This window comes from Chironomus tepperi, unplaced genomic scaffold (assembly GCF_022539635.2).
Source record: "Chironomus tepperi strain 1889 unplaced genomic scaffold, CSIRO-AGI_Ctep_v1 contig_465, whole genome shotgun sequence".
In the NCBI taxonomy this organism is placed as follows: domain Eukaryota; kingdom Metazoa; phylum Arthropoda; class Insecta; order Diptera; family Chironomidae; genus Chironomus; species Chironomus tepperi.
Window position 1 is genome coordinate 484,215 of NW_027226587.1, and position 18,198 is coordinate 502,412.

General features: G+C 31.6%; 1 protein-coding gene across 1 annotated transcript; it reads right to left on the reverse strand.

Moving 5' to 3' along the window:
- Nucleotides 1-832: 832 nt before the first annotated feature.
- LOC139099227 (sortilin-related receptor-like) lies at nt 833-15,544 on the reverse strand. The gene is made up of 16 exons (XM_070651638.1): nt 15,151-15,544; nt 10,582-10,723; nt 10,393-10,517; nt 8,114-10,286; nt 7,423-8,052; nt 6,949-7,347; nt 6,787-6,882; nt 6,568-6,721; nt 6,309-6,508; nt 5,934-6,250; nt 5,365-5,644; nt 4,919-5,298; nt 4,253-4,849; nt 3,922-4,190; nt 3,683-3,860; nt 833-3,616 (listed from the first exon to the last, which is right to left on the reverse strand). The coding sequence occupies exons 1-16, from the start codon at nt 15,397-15,399 to the stop codon at nt 3,296-3,298; spliced, it is 6,510 nt and encodes a 2,169-aa protein (XP_070507739.1). The 5' UTR covers nt 15,400-15,544; the 3' UTR covers nt 833-3,295.
- Nucleotides 15,545-18,198: the final 2,654 nt, after the last annotated feature.

The following is an 18,198-nucleotide window of genomic DNA, read 5'->3' on the forward strand; positions in this document are numbered from 1 at the left end:
ATCCAGTGCATTACCTAATCACTAAAATCTTTAATTAATCCTTTATTTACATTTAAGTTAGTATTAATTCATTATTTTCTATCTTTTTAGATAAAATGGGAGGTCAGCACTTTGGTGAATTAGCTAAGATTCGTGGAATTGTCACCCACAAAATTTCACCATTTGAACAGAAGGCTTTCGCTGGAATCATCAGTAAAGGAGTTCCAAATACCTTCCGTCGTATCAGTGGTCAAATCTTCAGAGTTGTACCTCGTGAGTATTTAGTTTTTGAAGGAATCAAGGATTGTGTTGGTCGAGTTTTGAGTGGTTTTGGATGTTGCAATTAAGTATGTATGCAGTCAGACATAATGCTTGTCCTGCAGCATCCAAAAACATGAATTCCTTCTTAATCTCGTCCAGAATAATGAAATAATGAATGAAAATGACGCCTAATCAAAAAAATCTCTTAATTTTAGCATTCATCGTCGGATACTTCTTCTACAGCTATGTTGAAGGACTTCATGCTAGTTATTTACGCAAAAACCCAAAGGATTTCGAAAATGATGTGTAAATCTGTTCAAATTCCATCTATGAATTAATGTAGAAAATTAAAAAATTCAAACAATAAAAACCATTTCAAATTTAAATCGGAAAGAAACTGGATTTTAATATGCATGCATCCAGGTACGTGATTTTATTGCTTTTGGGATGGTGAATTGTCATTTTAAGGCAAACGGTTTTTGCTACCTGGAAAATGTAATTTTCAATTTCCGGAGAAAATAAGTAAAACTTTATGAAAATGGCACAAAAAGTCGCCTGGATCTGTAACGGAAGTAAGAACAGCTCAGCATAATTTATGTTTTAGAAAAACGTTTTATTCAAAACCCTTCACGTGTAGATAAAGGATCTATTACATTTACACAATTGATTTTTTTTTTCATCGGACTTTTACAATTAGGTTTTCATTCATCATTTTTATATTAAATCGAAATGTATGTTGATCATGAAAAAATATCAAACTTTCACGGTAAATTTTCGAAATGTCCCAAATTCATTATTATTAATTTTTTTCACTTAATTTACTTTATTTTTTTTTCATCATTCTAATGCTTCTGTTTTACCCAATCAGTCAATCACTTCTTCACATCTAACCACCGTTATTGATGAACTTTTCTCATCATTAAGACTTTTTTTTTCCTTCAATTGTTAATTAGTTATTTGGCGGCATTAATCGTTAATTTAATGTTTTTTTGTGTTTCAGGAACTTAATGAATTAAAAAATATTATTTTGTTGATGTCAAGTTCTGTAGTAAGAATGTGAGAAGAAATAATATAGCTAGCCTCTGAATGTATTGTTTAGTGAGTTAGAGAAAAAATAGTTAAATTGTGTGATGTTACTAAGAATTATGTTAAATAATTTGACATGAAAATAATAGATTTAAAGAATATAACAAAAGATGTTAATTAATTAATAATAAAAATGAGCAAGATTATTACAAATATTTTTTTCCCTATAGAGATACATTAATGTCGTTGCGAATATAATAATTTTTGCTATAAGGAAGCAACAAAATTTTTTTATCGATTAAATGAGCAACCTTAAGAGTTTTTTTTTAATTCTTTAAAATATGAATAAATTGATAATTTTAATTTTTCCTACATCTATTACGATATGGACTTGTTAATTTAGTCTTCTGAAAAGTTTTGGGGTAAAATGGTCAGATATCAATTTTGGAAGTTTTTGGATAATTAAAAGAACTTTTCATTAAAATATCCTTACGTAAATGTAAACTTTAAATTCAAATTGCGTACGTAACTGCAAATTTCACGTTCAAATTACGTACGTAAATGTAAATTTTACGTAAAATTACGTACGTAAAAGCAAATTTACGTACGTTAATCTAAACTTCATGTTAAAATTACGTACGTATGTTTAAATTGCGTATAAAATTGTAAGTTTTACGTAAAATTACTTACGTATTTATGAATTTGACGTGAAACACGTACGTAAATATTAACTTTACGTTCAATAAACGTGCTTGAATCAAAATTTCACTTTAAAAATTACGTACTTAATTCAAAATCTGCGTAAAATTACTCAAGTAAATGTAAACTTTACGTCCTTCTTCACTTAATCTCAACCTCAACTCTATTGTTCTTTAAAACATTCAAATTCAAATTGTCCACTCAAAAACTCCTCAAAATTGAATCTTAGGTAAAATATCAAAACATGAATTTCCATAAATATACTATAAAAAGGTTTTTTTAACGATAATTCGACATTTTTAAAACATTTAACGAGTACAGCACAATATCATCAAAGTCACAAGCCACCATGCACTTTTAAAATGACAGTTGCAACAGTTTAGGTTCTCAAATTTCGTGCCTACTCGTAGGAAAAAAAAAATCATACATGATTAGTAATAGTACTCGTAAAGTTGCCCCTCATGTAGGTTTTCAAAAATACATTTGGTGAAAGAAATAACAAAGTGCATTCTATTATTATAAAATAAAAAAATCATACAATAACGGAAGATTAAAAAATAGTAAAAGAAATTACATATTTTTCAGAAATATCACATTTTTTCATCGTCTTTAACATTTCATCGTCGCTATATTAAATTTATCATTCATTTTTTTATGTATTTACCATTTTTTTAAATAAAAAATGTGTCATTAGCTAAACTATTTTGTGAAAAGAAAGAAATATAAATTAATCTCAAAAACCTGAATAAATTCTTATTTTTTTTTTCTTTTCTTATGATTTTTTTTGACACATGCACGCACACATTAATTACATTGCAATGTCGGGAATGATTTTTCTCAACTGGTTTCATTTTTCACTTAAATTCTAAGTTTTTTTTTTATATCTTTTTTTATATAACAGATTTTTATCCTATTGTAGAGTTCAAAAATTATTTACATTAGAAAAAAAGGGTTCTTTTTTTGTTTTGTTATCTGCACATCCACTTAATATTGAAATAAATAAAAAAAAAAGGTTTTACATGCGAAAAATATGAAAACTAAAATTAATCTTTGTTTTCAACATTCCTGACATTATTTGAATAATAAAAATTTTACTATCAAACTTATTTAAATAATCTTTGTCTAATATTTATCAAAAAAGAATTATTCTCTTCTTCATCATATCTTGTATCTTTTTTTTCACTTTATATCCTGTGTTGCATTTAGGGTTGTCCTTGTCCTCGATACAATCCCTATGCTATGTAGTCAATTTAAATTAAAAAAAAATTCTATTATGCGACCAAAATTATTAAACGAAATCAATTTTTAGTCGTTTTAGTTCCAATTAGTCTCATGCAACCACCAGCGGCTCATCATCTGCGTGAGAGAATGCGGATGGTACTTCTTGGTGAAGATCATCATCCTCTAATGCATCACCAATTCTTGTTGCACCTGTTTTTGTATCGTAATGTGAATTTGCAAATCTACTAAATGAATTTTGAAGTCTACGATGTCTTTGGATCAAAAACATAATTGCACCAGCCATTCCAGCTATCACAAAGAGTGACAGGAAGAATAGCCATGCACCGCTCGATGATCCAGCCTGTACTGTTGAGAATGCGTCTGGTTGAACTTCGAATATTTCTGTATCACCAATGTCTGAGTACATTCCCTGAAAATAATCAAAATATTACATTAATAAGCATCAATTGAAGTGGACAATCCACAACAAACTTACTCGTTTAGTCTTAATTCTCACTCCAATATTGAATATTTGTCCAGCCGAAAGGGCACCGCCTAAATGACTTGGATGGACTAAAATTGGAGGCTGTTCTGATTCTAATGTTACAATTGGTTCGTGATTCTTTTCATCACGTGTACCATGTCCAGGTCTCACAACCACTTGATAAATGAACCTGTAAATAATATTTAACATTTTTAATTTCCGAAATAATTTTGATTCTGTTTAGCACTTACTTTTCACTTCCCATATCCTTAACTTCCTTCCATGCAACAACATATGAGCCATTCTTTTCTGGATAGATGCTCATTAAACGTGGTGCCGGAAGTGGCATTGCTGTTGCCGTTATATTTGAACCAACTGAATTCCTTACATCTGTTGCTACTGAAATTTCGTATTTTGCACCTCTTGGTATATCGTGGAACGTATGATGAATTGTTGCATTTGACGATGGTGAAACCTTAACGTGTGTTGTTTCGTTTCGGACGACTTCGCGCATTGAAATCTAAACAGTATAAAAAAATTCATTATAAAGCACTGAACTACCGAAACTTTCATTAAACTTACAATATAAGTTGGATATTTAGTGCTGCTCAATGAACAGCTGTGTGACCATGAAATTTCCATTGTATGCTTGGTATCATCAAACGATACTGACAAGTTTCTTGGTGGCTTTCTCTCATTGAAATGTGTTTCGATGGCCCTTGGATTTTTACCTAAAGGACCTGGACCTAACGGTCCAACGATTCCAATACCAATTAGATACGACTGACATTCATGAAGATCTGTGAGAACATATGAGGTTTCTTCTGTTTTGTGCTTTGGTAAATCAAATAGTTCTTCTAAATTAGTTCCATAATAGATGCCATAAATGATTTTCTGATTTCCGATTCCGGGTACGGTTGGCTTTGTCCATGATAATTTAACGTTGTCATTTTCTCTTGATGTCTGAATTCCTTGAATTTCTGGTAATGGAGCACCATTTCTCTTAAGAATAAGTGACTGTGATCGACCGGTATAATTCTTTACATAAGCTGACACTCTGGCTACATATTGAGCACCATTTACAAGATTTTCTACTGTAACTGACGTGTCTGTAGTTTTAATTGGATCAATTCTTGGATAAGGATGAGGTAATACGAGTTGAATAATGTAACCTTCAGCCTGTAATAGAAAATATGTATTTAATTAGAAATGCTGTAATCTGCAATGTAGCAAAAATAAGCTCCATACCTTCTTAATTTTATCCCATGATAATGTCATGCTATGTTCATCCATATTTTTCAATGAAAGTCCAGCAATTGAGTCAATATTAGAAGTACCATCGAAGATCAATTGAACAATCTTTGACGACAATCCTTCATGCTTTCTATTTTTGGCTTTGACCCAAAACTCGTACGTAACATTTCCTTGGAAATCCGATTCAATTATCAATGAGAGCTCTGCTGCACTTACTCTTATTATTTGGGGATTTGATGCTCTTTGTAATTGTGATCGATAATAGACACTGTAGCCTTCTAGATGACCATGAGTTTTTGTTGGAGCTGCCCAGCTTACTTGTACACGTGATCCATTAATTTGTACTGATGACACATTGATTGGCTCAGTTGGAACTAAGTGATGAAATCATCAGATTATTATTTAAAGTTCTGAGAAAATGTCTAAGTACAAATACTTACCGCCTTCAGCTGTAGCAACTTCGTAGTAAAGATAAGGTACAAATACTTTTGTTGATCCCTTAATTCTTACATAAACGGTCACATTGTAGAGTGTAAATGGTTCCAAATTTGTAAAACGATATTCAGTTTGTTCAATCCATGTTGTGACATTCTTCCAATCACCATGACTGTAGATTGATGGTAAATATTCAAATGTCATATTTTGTGGAACAGCAATCCACCAATAGATGAGGAAACTTGTAGCATTTAACATTCGCTCATTTACACCAATTGACACGACCTAGAATAAATGAAAAATTAGAGAATGGAAGTAGGTCTTTACAATTTTAGTGCACGATATGAAGCATGAAAAGCTAGTAATTTTTCGCTTAGAAAAAAACTTTGCTTTCAATCTATTAACATTAATTGAATTACTCAATTTGCTATATGTACTCAAAGAAAGTCTCATGATTTCTTATTACTTCCCGCATATACTCAATTAATATATAACGTGAACATAATTTCATATTTGCAGACGTGCATATTGAAAACATGATAATAATATAAAGAAATATATTTTTATGACATACTTGATAAACACGCTGTTTATTCTGACAATCTTCTTCGTCCGCGCCAGATATGCAATCGATTGCGCTATCACATACTTTCATGAGTGGGAAGCATGTATCATCACAGAAGAAAAGTCCGGGTTTTGTCTTGCAATCAATATTTGGTATTGTTGTAGCATTTGTTTTAAATGTACACATATCCTCATCACTTCCATCAGCACAATGCTTAACACCGTCACAATATTTCTCCATTGGCATACAATTACCATCGCTACGACAACGGAACTCATTTGATGAACATGATGCTCTATTTGCGGGACAATTTTCTTCATCCTCACCTAAAAAAAAAGTTTATTAGATGTGAATTGAGTATAAAATAGTAAACACATTAATTACCTCGTCCACAATCAGCTACACCGTCGCATACATATCGTCTTGATATACAAACACCCGTATCGCATCTAAATTCATGTTGCCCGCATTTTAGTGGTTTTGGAGCTTCAGTCGGTTGAATAACAATTGTAGAATTATCATCACGATTGCATCCTCTTTCATCAGATCCATCACCGCAGTCATTGACCGAGTCACACTTCCACCTAAATTATTTTGACATTAAGGACTTTGATATTTTAGAGAGATTTATCTTGTTACTTACCAGAACGGTACACATTTTGAATTGGCACATTTAAACATCCAATCTTGGCAGTTATTGCTATCGAAATTAATTGGCGTCTTCTTACTAGTTGTGTCAGTTGTTGTTGTACAATTTGCTTCATCTGATTTATCTGCGCAATCTGCTTCACCGTCACCTATTCAAAAAGTCATTAAGTTTATTTTTAACAAATCTAGAACAAAAGCATTAAATTCGTCTTACATGTCCAAGTTTTGTAAATACATTTTCCATCACCACATGAAAACATCCATGGATCACATGTTGTATTTCTATTGCAATTTGTTTCATCTGACGCATCTAAAAATATAGAATTTAAATAGATTAGAATATCCGTTCGGCAAATAGTAACTTTAAACTGCTTACCAGGACAATCATTATCTGAATCACATTTCCATTGAAGTGGAATGCAAGCACCTGTTGATGCACATCTAAATTCTTCTTCTTTACATGTTATTTGAGTTTGATTCTTTAATCCACAATTTCTTTCATCCGATCCGTCACGGCAATCATTCTCTTTATCACAGACCCATTTCTTGCTAATGCATCGTTTATTATCGCATGTGAACTCGTTGTCTTTACATTTGGGTTGTTTACATGATGCTTCATCACTACCATCTGTGCAGTCCTTTTCGAAATCACAAACAAAATATTCAGGAATACATTGCTGATCAGACACACAAGTGAACATATGTGGTGGACATGCTGGCTTGTTGCTTGCACATCCGTTCTCATCCGATCTATCTCCACAATCATCTTCTCCGTCTACAATGAAATTCATAAGAAGATAAGATTGTACAATATGGAATAAAATATATATTTTTTTCTCAAAATACATACCACAGCGATAAGTCATCGGAATGCAGAGTTTGTTTGCACATGCAAAGAAGCCGGGAGCACAAGTATTTGCACTCTGTGAGCACGAATTGTTTAAGAATGGCTTTTGATCATCGGGACATAGACAGTCATATCCATTTGAGCTCAGATGCATACCATCTGGACATAAACATTTAAATGAATTCTTAGGAGCACCCACACAGAAATGTGAGCATTTATTATTATTTGTATTGCATGCATTTGTTCCTTCCTGTATTGAGTGAGCATAAATTTTCAAGTCCATCAAATTGAGCATTTCCTCAGCAACAGTTCTGATCATAATTCCATGATCTTTGTCAGCGGAAAATACACTCGACATTTTCCAATCTGACCAAAACATTAATTCTTTATGTACAGCAACAGCAAATGGATGTTCAACTCTTGCATCTGAATGTAATATTCTCATAAATCCTTTACCATTTAAATCTGAACTTGCAATATAATCTTTGCTTGCATCAACCCAATAAATTCGTTCAGCAATAAAGTCAATTGTTATTCCATTTGGCCAAAATACTTCCGGTTGTGTAAATAGTTCCTTTTTATCTTCTCCGTCTAAATTTGCTCTCGACACCGATGGGTTAAATGCATTCCAATCTATAGAGGAACAATAGTAAATTAATTCTGTCACAAAAAATTTCTATCTCATATAAATTACCTGTCCAGAAGAGATAACCAGCCATTGGATGTACAGCGATACCTCGCGGTTTAGCCAATTTTGTTGATGGAATAACGGTTCGTCGCATTTTTTCATGTGCGTGAGACGAAACTTTTACAGCTTCAATTTTCAATCTCATACCGTCAACAAAATAAAGCATTTGACTGATCCAATCATAGCTCATACCTTCGACCGATGCTAATCCTGTTTCGACTAGAACTTCTGGTGGTTCTGTACCATTCAAACATTGTCTACCAATTACGTCTGTCATGATATCAGCCCAAAATACACAATTATTGGCAAGGTCGAATTCAATAGCAATTACATTTTTGAGTCCTGTGACTGGGAAGATTTCCTTAACACCATCAGATAGATTTATTTTTGATATACGATCCCTTTGAGCAACGACTAAAAATTCACCAGTAGATTTAAATGGACATGGAATTAATTGTGGTTCATAAATTGAAGAGAATCCATTATAGCACTCATCTCCTTCAATTTTACGATATCCCTTTGTGCGATTATAATACAATCCTGGTTTACAAAAGCTTGGTACCATATAAGGGTCAAAGTTTGTCATAGTTTTATTACGTACACAACCAGATGATGAGCTTAACTTTGTGAAACCGACATCACATTCATAATCCCATTTTGAGCATGAACATACTTCTTGACGAATGGGTCGAACATAATCCTTTCCATTATGACAATTTGCATGAGCTTTCCTTCGTTGATATGTATCTTGTCGTCCAAGAAGGCATGGCATAAAACTATCACCATTATGTGATTTAGGTGCCCAATACTTATAGTCATCTTCCGTACAATTTGATGTAAAAGCATTTTTCAAATCTATTTTTATTATCAACCAACGATGTTCACTAACTTCTGATCCAAACAATGTAAATATTGTTGAATTACTATTCGGTTCTGTCATCAAACCATAAACTTTCAAGTCCGTACTATGGAATGAATATGATGACCACTTATCACCCTCATCAGTTGAATATAAAATTTCTCTCGTTTCACCCTTAGATTTGAAATATTTAACCGCAACCAACAAGCCACCATGATCACCCATATTAAAGAAGTGATAATTTTTGAGTATTTGTTTCCATGTAAGACCAGCATCACGGGAAATATATACACCCGGATGTCCTTTGAGACTTTTTGCTATGACTCCCGATGCCATAATAACGCCTGGCGCTGATTTAGAGCTCATAATGGTCACTGAACGTGTAACAGGATAAAGTTGACTAAACTTTTGACTTAAATGCAATGAACAGTCTTTACAATGAATTGCTTGACCCTCATCATCAACGGTTGGTGCAATAAGTGATGACCACGTACTACCATGATCAAATGTAATGACAGAAGCCAAATTATCGGGTGAAATTGAATCTGTATTTGGCATTTTTATAATCTTTGATGCAATATAAATTCCACGTAATCCTTCAACTTTATAAAGATCAGTAAATGGTTCATCAGCCGATTGTGTTAACCAACTACTACGCCAATTTAATTCTGGTATATATGTGAAAATATTCTCCAGACTTTGAACGAATTTAATGTCAGTCATTTTCTCATTCGATTCTGATACGTAAAGATGTGATATTTTCTCATTGTGTATCGCTGATACTAACATTCTCTTGCCTTCAATATCTGCAATATGAATACCCTTTACATCCAATTCTGTCACAAATTCAGCTTTCACAAATGCTTCACGACGATAAGAAACAAGTAGTTTTGTATTGTTCAATAACTTTTGTGTTGCAAACATAAAATCCTTCTTAACGTAAAACTCTTGTACATTTTCGATAAGTAAATGAAATTTCTTTGGACCATTCTTTAAAAGTTCAGATGCATTAATGAAAATAATTGATGATGTATTTGTTGGCTCCTTTCGTTCAACATATAAATGTGTTGCAACACCATCACCAGATGACCATATGAATGACTTTACATAGCTTTGTAGAAGATCAAACGATTCACCAAAATCGGTTGTTAGATAAAGTCTTCGTTCTGGATCATCCTTATTTAATACTAAAAATGTCCTCGAATCTCCTTCATAGAATGATACATCAGATGGCTTAAAGTCAAGTAGATGATTCTTTATCGTTTGTCCATTATCGTCGGATGTAAAAATGGCATTATTGCTGGTATCAGTAAATACGATCTAGTTCAATGACAAAAGAAAGACATTCGTGAGTAAAAGAATATAAAATTTAACAGTTTTGTTTGTTCAACATTAGAACCACAAAAAAAAGAAGATGAATACATACAGTGTTAAATTTTGGATGTGTTACAAATAAATCGACAGTTGAATTTATAATATTTCCACTTTTGTTTAGTCGAAAACTTTCCGTTTTATCAATAAATATGTCACCGTAATCGTAGGAAATGAAAACTGTAATTTAAATTGGTATTGTTAATTTTCGGAATAATTCATTTTTAATTTTGTTAAAATTTACTTGTTGACGGTGTTGTTGTGGTGACATTTGGATCATCATTTGGACCTAAAGGCGGATCACGAGCTAAACATATCATTACATTTGTCCCCTCACCAAGCCAATGTACCATGAGTTGTGCGTGGGAATCATTAAGCGAATTATGCTGCAAAAATATAAAGAGAGAAATAATCAATTAATCAAATTTGTTTTTCTTATTTTTTGTGTGTGCCTTATTATTACAAAAAAGAATATTATTATGTTAGAACCTAATTACCATTATGGAAAATTTTCATACAGACAATTGATTGTCATATTCAAAATTTTATTTACATCATTTTATGTCATTTGTGTATCAAAAAAATGTAATAAGGATTATTGTTTCCATATTATTATGCATGACACCCCGAGCAACATAGATGAAGATGGCTTCGTCACGTAGCTTTTCAGGCTTTGCTAAACCTCAATTATTAACACCAAATGGAAGTTGCCTCCGATTGGCGTCCAAACGACTGCCAAAAGAGGTTGAGCGGAGTCATTAAAGTCCCGTGTCGGAGCCTTTAAAGTCCCGTGTCGGAACCTTTAAAGTCCCGTGTCGGAACCTTTAAAGTCCCGTGTCGGAACCTTTAAAGTCCCGTGTCGGAACCTTTGAAGTCCCGTGTCGGAACATTTAAAGTCCCGTGTCGGAACCTTTAAAGTCCCGTGTCGGAACCTTTAAAGTCCCGTGTCGGAACCTTTAAAGTCCCGTGTCGGAACCTTTAAAGTCCCGTGTCGGAACCTTTAAAGTCCCGTGTCGGAACCTTTAAAGTCCCGCGTCGGAACCTTTAAAGTCCCGTGACGGAACCTATAAAGTCCCGTGTCGGAACCTTTAAAGTCCCGTGTCGGAACCTTTAAAGTCCCGTGTCGGAACCTTTAAAGTCCCGTGTCGGAACCTTTAAAGTCTCGTGTCGGAGACTTCATTTGTGTCACTCGGGCACTCATCCATACCCGTATGTAATTGACTTTCAATCACTCTAAAAAAAATCATAAAATCTACTCATTGTTTTTTTATTCATTTATGATGGTTGATAAAATTGGCATTAATGGAATCAAAATTACTTGATGACGATTGTCGAGGATTAGGGGTTGATTTTTTGTGTGGAACAATTGAGCTCTTTTGCCTTTAAAATGTTAATGGAAAATTTGCATTTAAATTGAATTTTGAAGGGAAGTCATTTGCAAGATTCAGTACTAGAAAAAATATTTAGCAATTTCCTGTAAAAAGGTTCCAATGGGAGCATGTTAGAATGATCTAGAATATTTTAGTAATTGTCTAGTTTAGAAAGAATTTTGAATAATCCTCAATTTTGCGCTTCTGTGGATTTAGTGCCTTTGTAGTTTAAAAGCTTAATATCAAATTACACTGAGTATAAGTGACAGACAAGGAGCATAATCATCAAAATTGAGCATGTTCAATCATATAGATTGAGTATATTCATGAATCCGCTCATTTAGGTGATGATCCTCATTGAAAACTTCCTAAACCAACTAAAATGTAGTTTCTAATTACCAAAACAGTTGAAATAATTCCATAAATTGAGTATGTCAAGGGCATAAAATGGCGCATAGAAATAAATTTGTAATTTTAATTTCACAGTAAGCTACTGATTATGATAACAAGTAATTTGTAAAAAAACAGTCCAAATCTCAATGTCAACCAAGACTATTAAAACAAAAAAGAGTTCATAAACCAATAAAACCGAAACAAAGAAAAAAAAATTGTAAAATGATCCCGAAAAATTTCGCCAAAAGGTAAATTCCAGTAGCGATATGGCCAAAAACAAACAAAGACTTTATTTCGTCATGCTATCAGCTGTTTATTGTTTTTGACACATTAAAGTGAACATAACAAAAAGAATGAAGATATAATTTCAATATTGTTTAACCATTCAGTTGATAACCGCATGTACAACTTTTTATGTCGGCTTTTTTGCTGCACATTCGTTTTCATTGAGGAATGAAGAAGGAAGAATGACTTATTAAGTCATGAAAGGTTAAAACTTTGTCATATGATATATATTTTAAAGCAAATTTTCAATGACAAAAAAAGAAATGCATTCGAAAGGCGTAAAAAGTGTCCGAAACACTTGTTTAAATTACTTCGATACATCTGATTAATAAATGGGATAATGACGGTAAACAGACACATGTAGCTGATAAGATAAGTTACTTTATAAATAATTATTGATAAGTGTGCGACTCACTCTCACAAAATAAGATATTGTTTAAAAACAATGACTTTTTTTTCGAATATTCGGGTTCATAAACCTGCATTATATATATATATCATTTCCTATGTTATTTTTATCATCATCTCGTTAATATTTGTATTTATTACAGAAAATGCACGTTAGCAATACTTTTTCGTTCGGACGTCAAGCGTTGAAAAATGCACACAAAAAGAAATTCTGTTATTTTTTTTTTTTGGGGGAAAAGTCACTAAACTTTCATTTTATTGCATAGTATTGTAATCTCTGTTTTGTTTATGAAATGAATGACTAATGGATGTTTTCGCGAATGCAAATGTCTAGATTACAGCATAATTATACAAATTTTAAAACAAATTGAACAATTTTATTATCGCGAATGATTACAAATGCGAGTAATGATGGAATGCGAGGGATAAGCGTTAGTAATACTTCCGAAATGGAAATTCTTTGTGGATCATTGGAATTTTAAAGGATGTGTCAAGTAATACATCACTGAAGTTTGCAATCAAATGTGCAGATTAATGGAAAAAATCATAATATTTAAATTGCTAAAATATTTTGCGATGGGCCATGATTTAGATGATGCAAGTGTCATGGATGATCTGTACGGCCGGCGAATAAGTAATACATTTTGTGATTCAATTGAATTCCTAATTTGATTAACTAATTCGACAATTTAGCAATTATAATGTCAAAGCGTGTGGACAGAGAATTTTTACAAACTAGGTGACAGAGTCAGGTGGAAAGCATTTTGTTGCAATCTAAGTTCCCCATAGGAGCATGACTACAGTAAGTAAAGCCATAAAATTAACATAATGTGTGATTCTTAAACACATTCACTGCTTAATGTTCTGTATTTTATCTAACATATTTTTGAACATAACCAGATCACTGTCACATCCTTCGTGTCGAATCCTCCCCCATCTAAATCCAATTTTCAAATTGATACAAATAAGCGGCACTTAAAATTCAACTGTTCGGCAAAAAACTGCATCAAACACATAAACCCTCTAATTATATCCATGAACAAAAAAAAACTTAATATTAAACAATTGAAGGGGTCAAATATTTCCAGAATACATCTAAGTGGATTTAATCTCTTCTAAAAAACTTCAATTACTTAAATTTTCCATAAGAAATGAAAACAGAGAAGCATAAAGAAAAGAAAAAAAGAGAAAATATTCTGCGATTTGTAATGCTTTTCGTCTTTAAAGCCGAAAGAAATAAACAATGATATCTCATTTTTATAGACGTAAGCACACATTCTACAAAGATAATTCAGGAAATAAAATTATTCAATCAAAAAAAGAATAGCGTTTGACTTATTTTGAGCTCATGACGAAGAATTAAATAAATTCTACTTAGTTAGTTGTTTATTATCATCAAATTTCATTGTATACACTTTTATTTTAAATCTCTCTTTTCATTCACAAGCTCAGTTTTTTAAAATGATTCAGCTTTGCTATCATTTATTTAGGTTTTTGTGTGTATCATGAAGAGTATCATTGCGAATAGATAGAAATCAATATTGGAAAATGATTTTGTTGACAGGCAATTTGAAATATAAATCAGTATGGATTTTAACACTCCAAAAAAAGTCTTTCAATGGCATAAAATCAATCGACGAATAAAAAAAAAAGGTTTTTTGTTTTGTTCAAATAAATATTTTTCAATATTTGAACTCATAAACTCGAACTCGGATGGGGAGAGGAGTGGGAAATAAGAGAGATATTTTCTTTGTTATACATTTACTATGTAAGCAACAAGAAAGAAGGGTAAAAGAAGAAAGAATACAAATTTCCATCAAAGATAAAAGTGTGTATCACGATCTGAGAAAAAAAATAGATTTTCATTGCATATACATTCGATTTAAAAATGAGAGTGTTGGATGGGGAGTTGAGGAGGATGGAGGGTGAGACGACAGTAATATGTAAAAATGTAACGCGCAAAGGACTGTACAAAGAAATTAGCAGACTATTACAAAAAAATTCAAGAATTTCTTCTCACACTTTTTTCAATTCTTCTTCTCATAGATGCTCAATTACCATCTTCCTCTGACTCTATTCACATCGTAAAAATAGTCGTCATAATTATTCGAGAATAGAACATTTTTTTTCGGAAGAAGTAATAGTAAAAAAACTAGAATTTTTGGAGCTAATATTGACGAACTAATATATTCGTATAAACTTTTTTTTTATTGTGTTTACGATTTTTTTTGTTACGGTAAACGACGCACTTTTTCATAGAAAAATACAAAAAAAAAAGTCGGCAAATACATACGAAAAAAAAGTAGAATGATAAGGATAAATACTCAAAAAATAAATTTTTTTAAATAAATTCTTACCTTCGTCGTAATATTTTTAATTCCATCATTTCGATCGGCAGTTCCACTTAAATCTCGTCGGTATCGACTATGAATAGCTTCCAGTAAATCTTGATTTGTATTCTTAATAACTAATGGTTTTGTTCTCTCATTTTCATCACTATAAACATTTAAATATCTTTTCGATTCTTCTTGATATTGAGAATGCGTCGGAAATATTGGGTTAATTAATTGTATGAAAATTAGAAGAGAAAATATTTGTTTTTGCATTTTAATTCGATCTTTTTGAATACTTTTGACACTTTTCACTTTAAATTCACTTAATAATATCCTTCACATTACTTTTTTACATTTAAATTAATCAAAATCTTCTCAGCGACTAATTTTTTCAATATTTTTTCTCTGAATGTTTTTTTGAACTGAGTTTGGGTGCTGAGACTTGTTCTGAGACATGAAAATGTTCAATTTTGAATTTGCCAAGAACCGTTAAAATGAGTTGGATAACATTTTAAAGAATATATTTAATTAAATTTTTGTAATTTTTGGATTCTGACAGGTTGGATTGAACTTTGATTTCTGATTGTTATTGAAGATTTTTCATGTTTTTTAGAATCAGAAACTTTAAAATTTACCTAAATTCATCCAAAACATTGAAAATTTAGGGTTCGACATGAATTAACTCTGATACACTTGTATTTGTACATTAAATTTCATAATATCTGTAAAGATTGCTTATAATCCTACATGCGCACCTAGCAATTGAATTGATGATCAAACCCTGCACAAAATTTTACTTTTAAACCAACAGTTGCTCACTTTTAAGCAATAAATAAGGGGAATGAGCAATAAACACCCCAGAATATTCTAGGTAAAAATACAAATTTTTCAAAACCGTTAATGTTAGTAAATTTTAAACTTTCTGAAAGTTTACATGAAAATGTAAATTTTTGAAAAATGAGAAACAAGAAGACTTTCAATTAGAAATTTAAGATAACCAAAACAGATTAAAAGATAATTCTCATTTCCATAATTTATGCATTTCATTCACATTCTGTATCTTTTAAAATGTTAATAAATGCATGCATGAGAATGTACATTGTCAAGAAGAGATTATTAAAATAAACGCAATAAAATTATCTCAACAAAGTTTCACATTATTTTAAAATGTTAAGCACTTGTGGCGGGAAAATATCATGCAAAGATACGCACCACGTATACATATCTGAATATCATTGCGTTTTTAAAGGATTACCGCAAATGCCATAAAACTTCTAATTTTAACTAAAAAGCACTTTAATTTTTCAAACTTCCTGAGCGGTACAATGTGGTTAACCGGGTTTTTTGCCGTAAAAATGAGTCAGATTGAGCTCTTACAGTGTAGTCAGGCAAGACATGAATCTAACTGTGAATAAGGGGCGTAGCCAAAATTTTTTTTGAGGGATGAAGCTGTTAATCAAACAATGTATTTTGAATGAAAGTTCAATTGTTTTGTGACTTACTAACTTGCTTACTTTGCTGATCGTACAGATTAATTTCGATCCATGACCTCCCTAAACGTGACTCTAAGGCTTTTCCTAAAACTGGCTCTATTCCTGACTTCTTTCTGTCAATTACCAAATGACAAACTTTCTCTATCAACAGCTTCTATCCATGAGTTGGGACGTCCTCCCATGAATATTCCCCTGGGTGACATAGCGCTACCGTATCGAACAACTTGTGCTGCTCGGCATTTGCCATTTACTTTGTATTTCTTACACTTAGAGGAAGTGTTTTGGTTTTGTAAAAAACTAAGTTTTCTTCGCATTTTCGCATTTCATTCAACAATTATTATTTTTCACTAGAATGTAATTATAAATTTATGATGTATTGAGAACAAATCACACCCGTTTCGTGTATTTTACACAATGAAAATTACTATTTAGGTGGCTAATTCTAATGAAAAACTTTTAATTTTCTTTAATTTTCATGAAAAGTTTTTTAATTATTCAATAATTATTTTAATTTCCTTATAGCGACCTTAAGATGTTGGTTTTAATTTAATTGGGTTTTTAATTTATTTTTAGATGGAAATCTGCAATAATTGTAATATTAGACTATAGCTAGCTGAAGCTGATTTATTTCATAAAATTCGTGGATGAACTTAGTTATCAAATTTAAGATACTGTGAATCTAAAATTGATTATTTTTATAAATAATAAAGCCTTAAGGGACTTGCAACTCCTACATTGTAATTGATTGTTCAAATATGTATGTAGTAAATCCAGTGGGATTCTTTTGTATTAAAAAATGTTCATTTCTTAACAAACCATTTCTTGAATTTGGATTGAAACATTCCAATTCATGTACATATGTTGATAATAACATGACAAATTAACTTGTAAATTCAATGACATCGAAAATATTTTTAATGGATATCCTTTATTTTTACATCTGGGGTTTAAAAGTTCAACTGTACATCTTTGAATATTTCAGTTTATTTATTTTTCCGGTCACCCGAATTTCATGTATGTGTACTCATGAGAATTGGTTGTTAAATCCCTATCCCATTCAATATCGTGTCATTGAAGGTTCACAATGACGAAACTTCAAATCACTGAAAATTAAAGTTTCTAGCAAGTTTCTAGAATGCGGTTTTTGTTAAAAATATAATTTTGGTTGAAATTTGGCACTAAATGAATGTAGGAATAAGAATGTAACAGAAACATACCGAAAGTTTGACTTTCTTAATGAAAATTTCAATTTTAGTTTTAAATAGGTACAGCAAACCGCAAAAATGTAATAACGGTTTTTTTAAGAGAAAATTAATTGAGTAAAATTCTTTAATTATTTTTCTGATAACTACGAAGTTTCAAAATCATTTAAGTCGAAAAAACTATTTTATTGTTAATTTTCAATGTAAATAAGAGTGATTAGATGACAGACTGCTAAACTCGAATAGCATATGCCGGTTAATCAATCATTAATCTGGCCGCATTGATAGGCTCTCATTTGATGACCATGCCATTGTCACATCATTCAATCGTTACAATAGATTATCTAACTTGTGCTATTCGGGAAAATGTTTTCTAC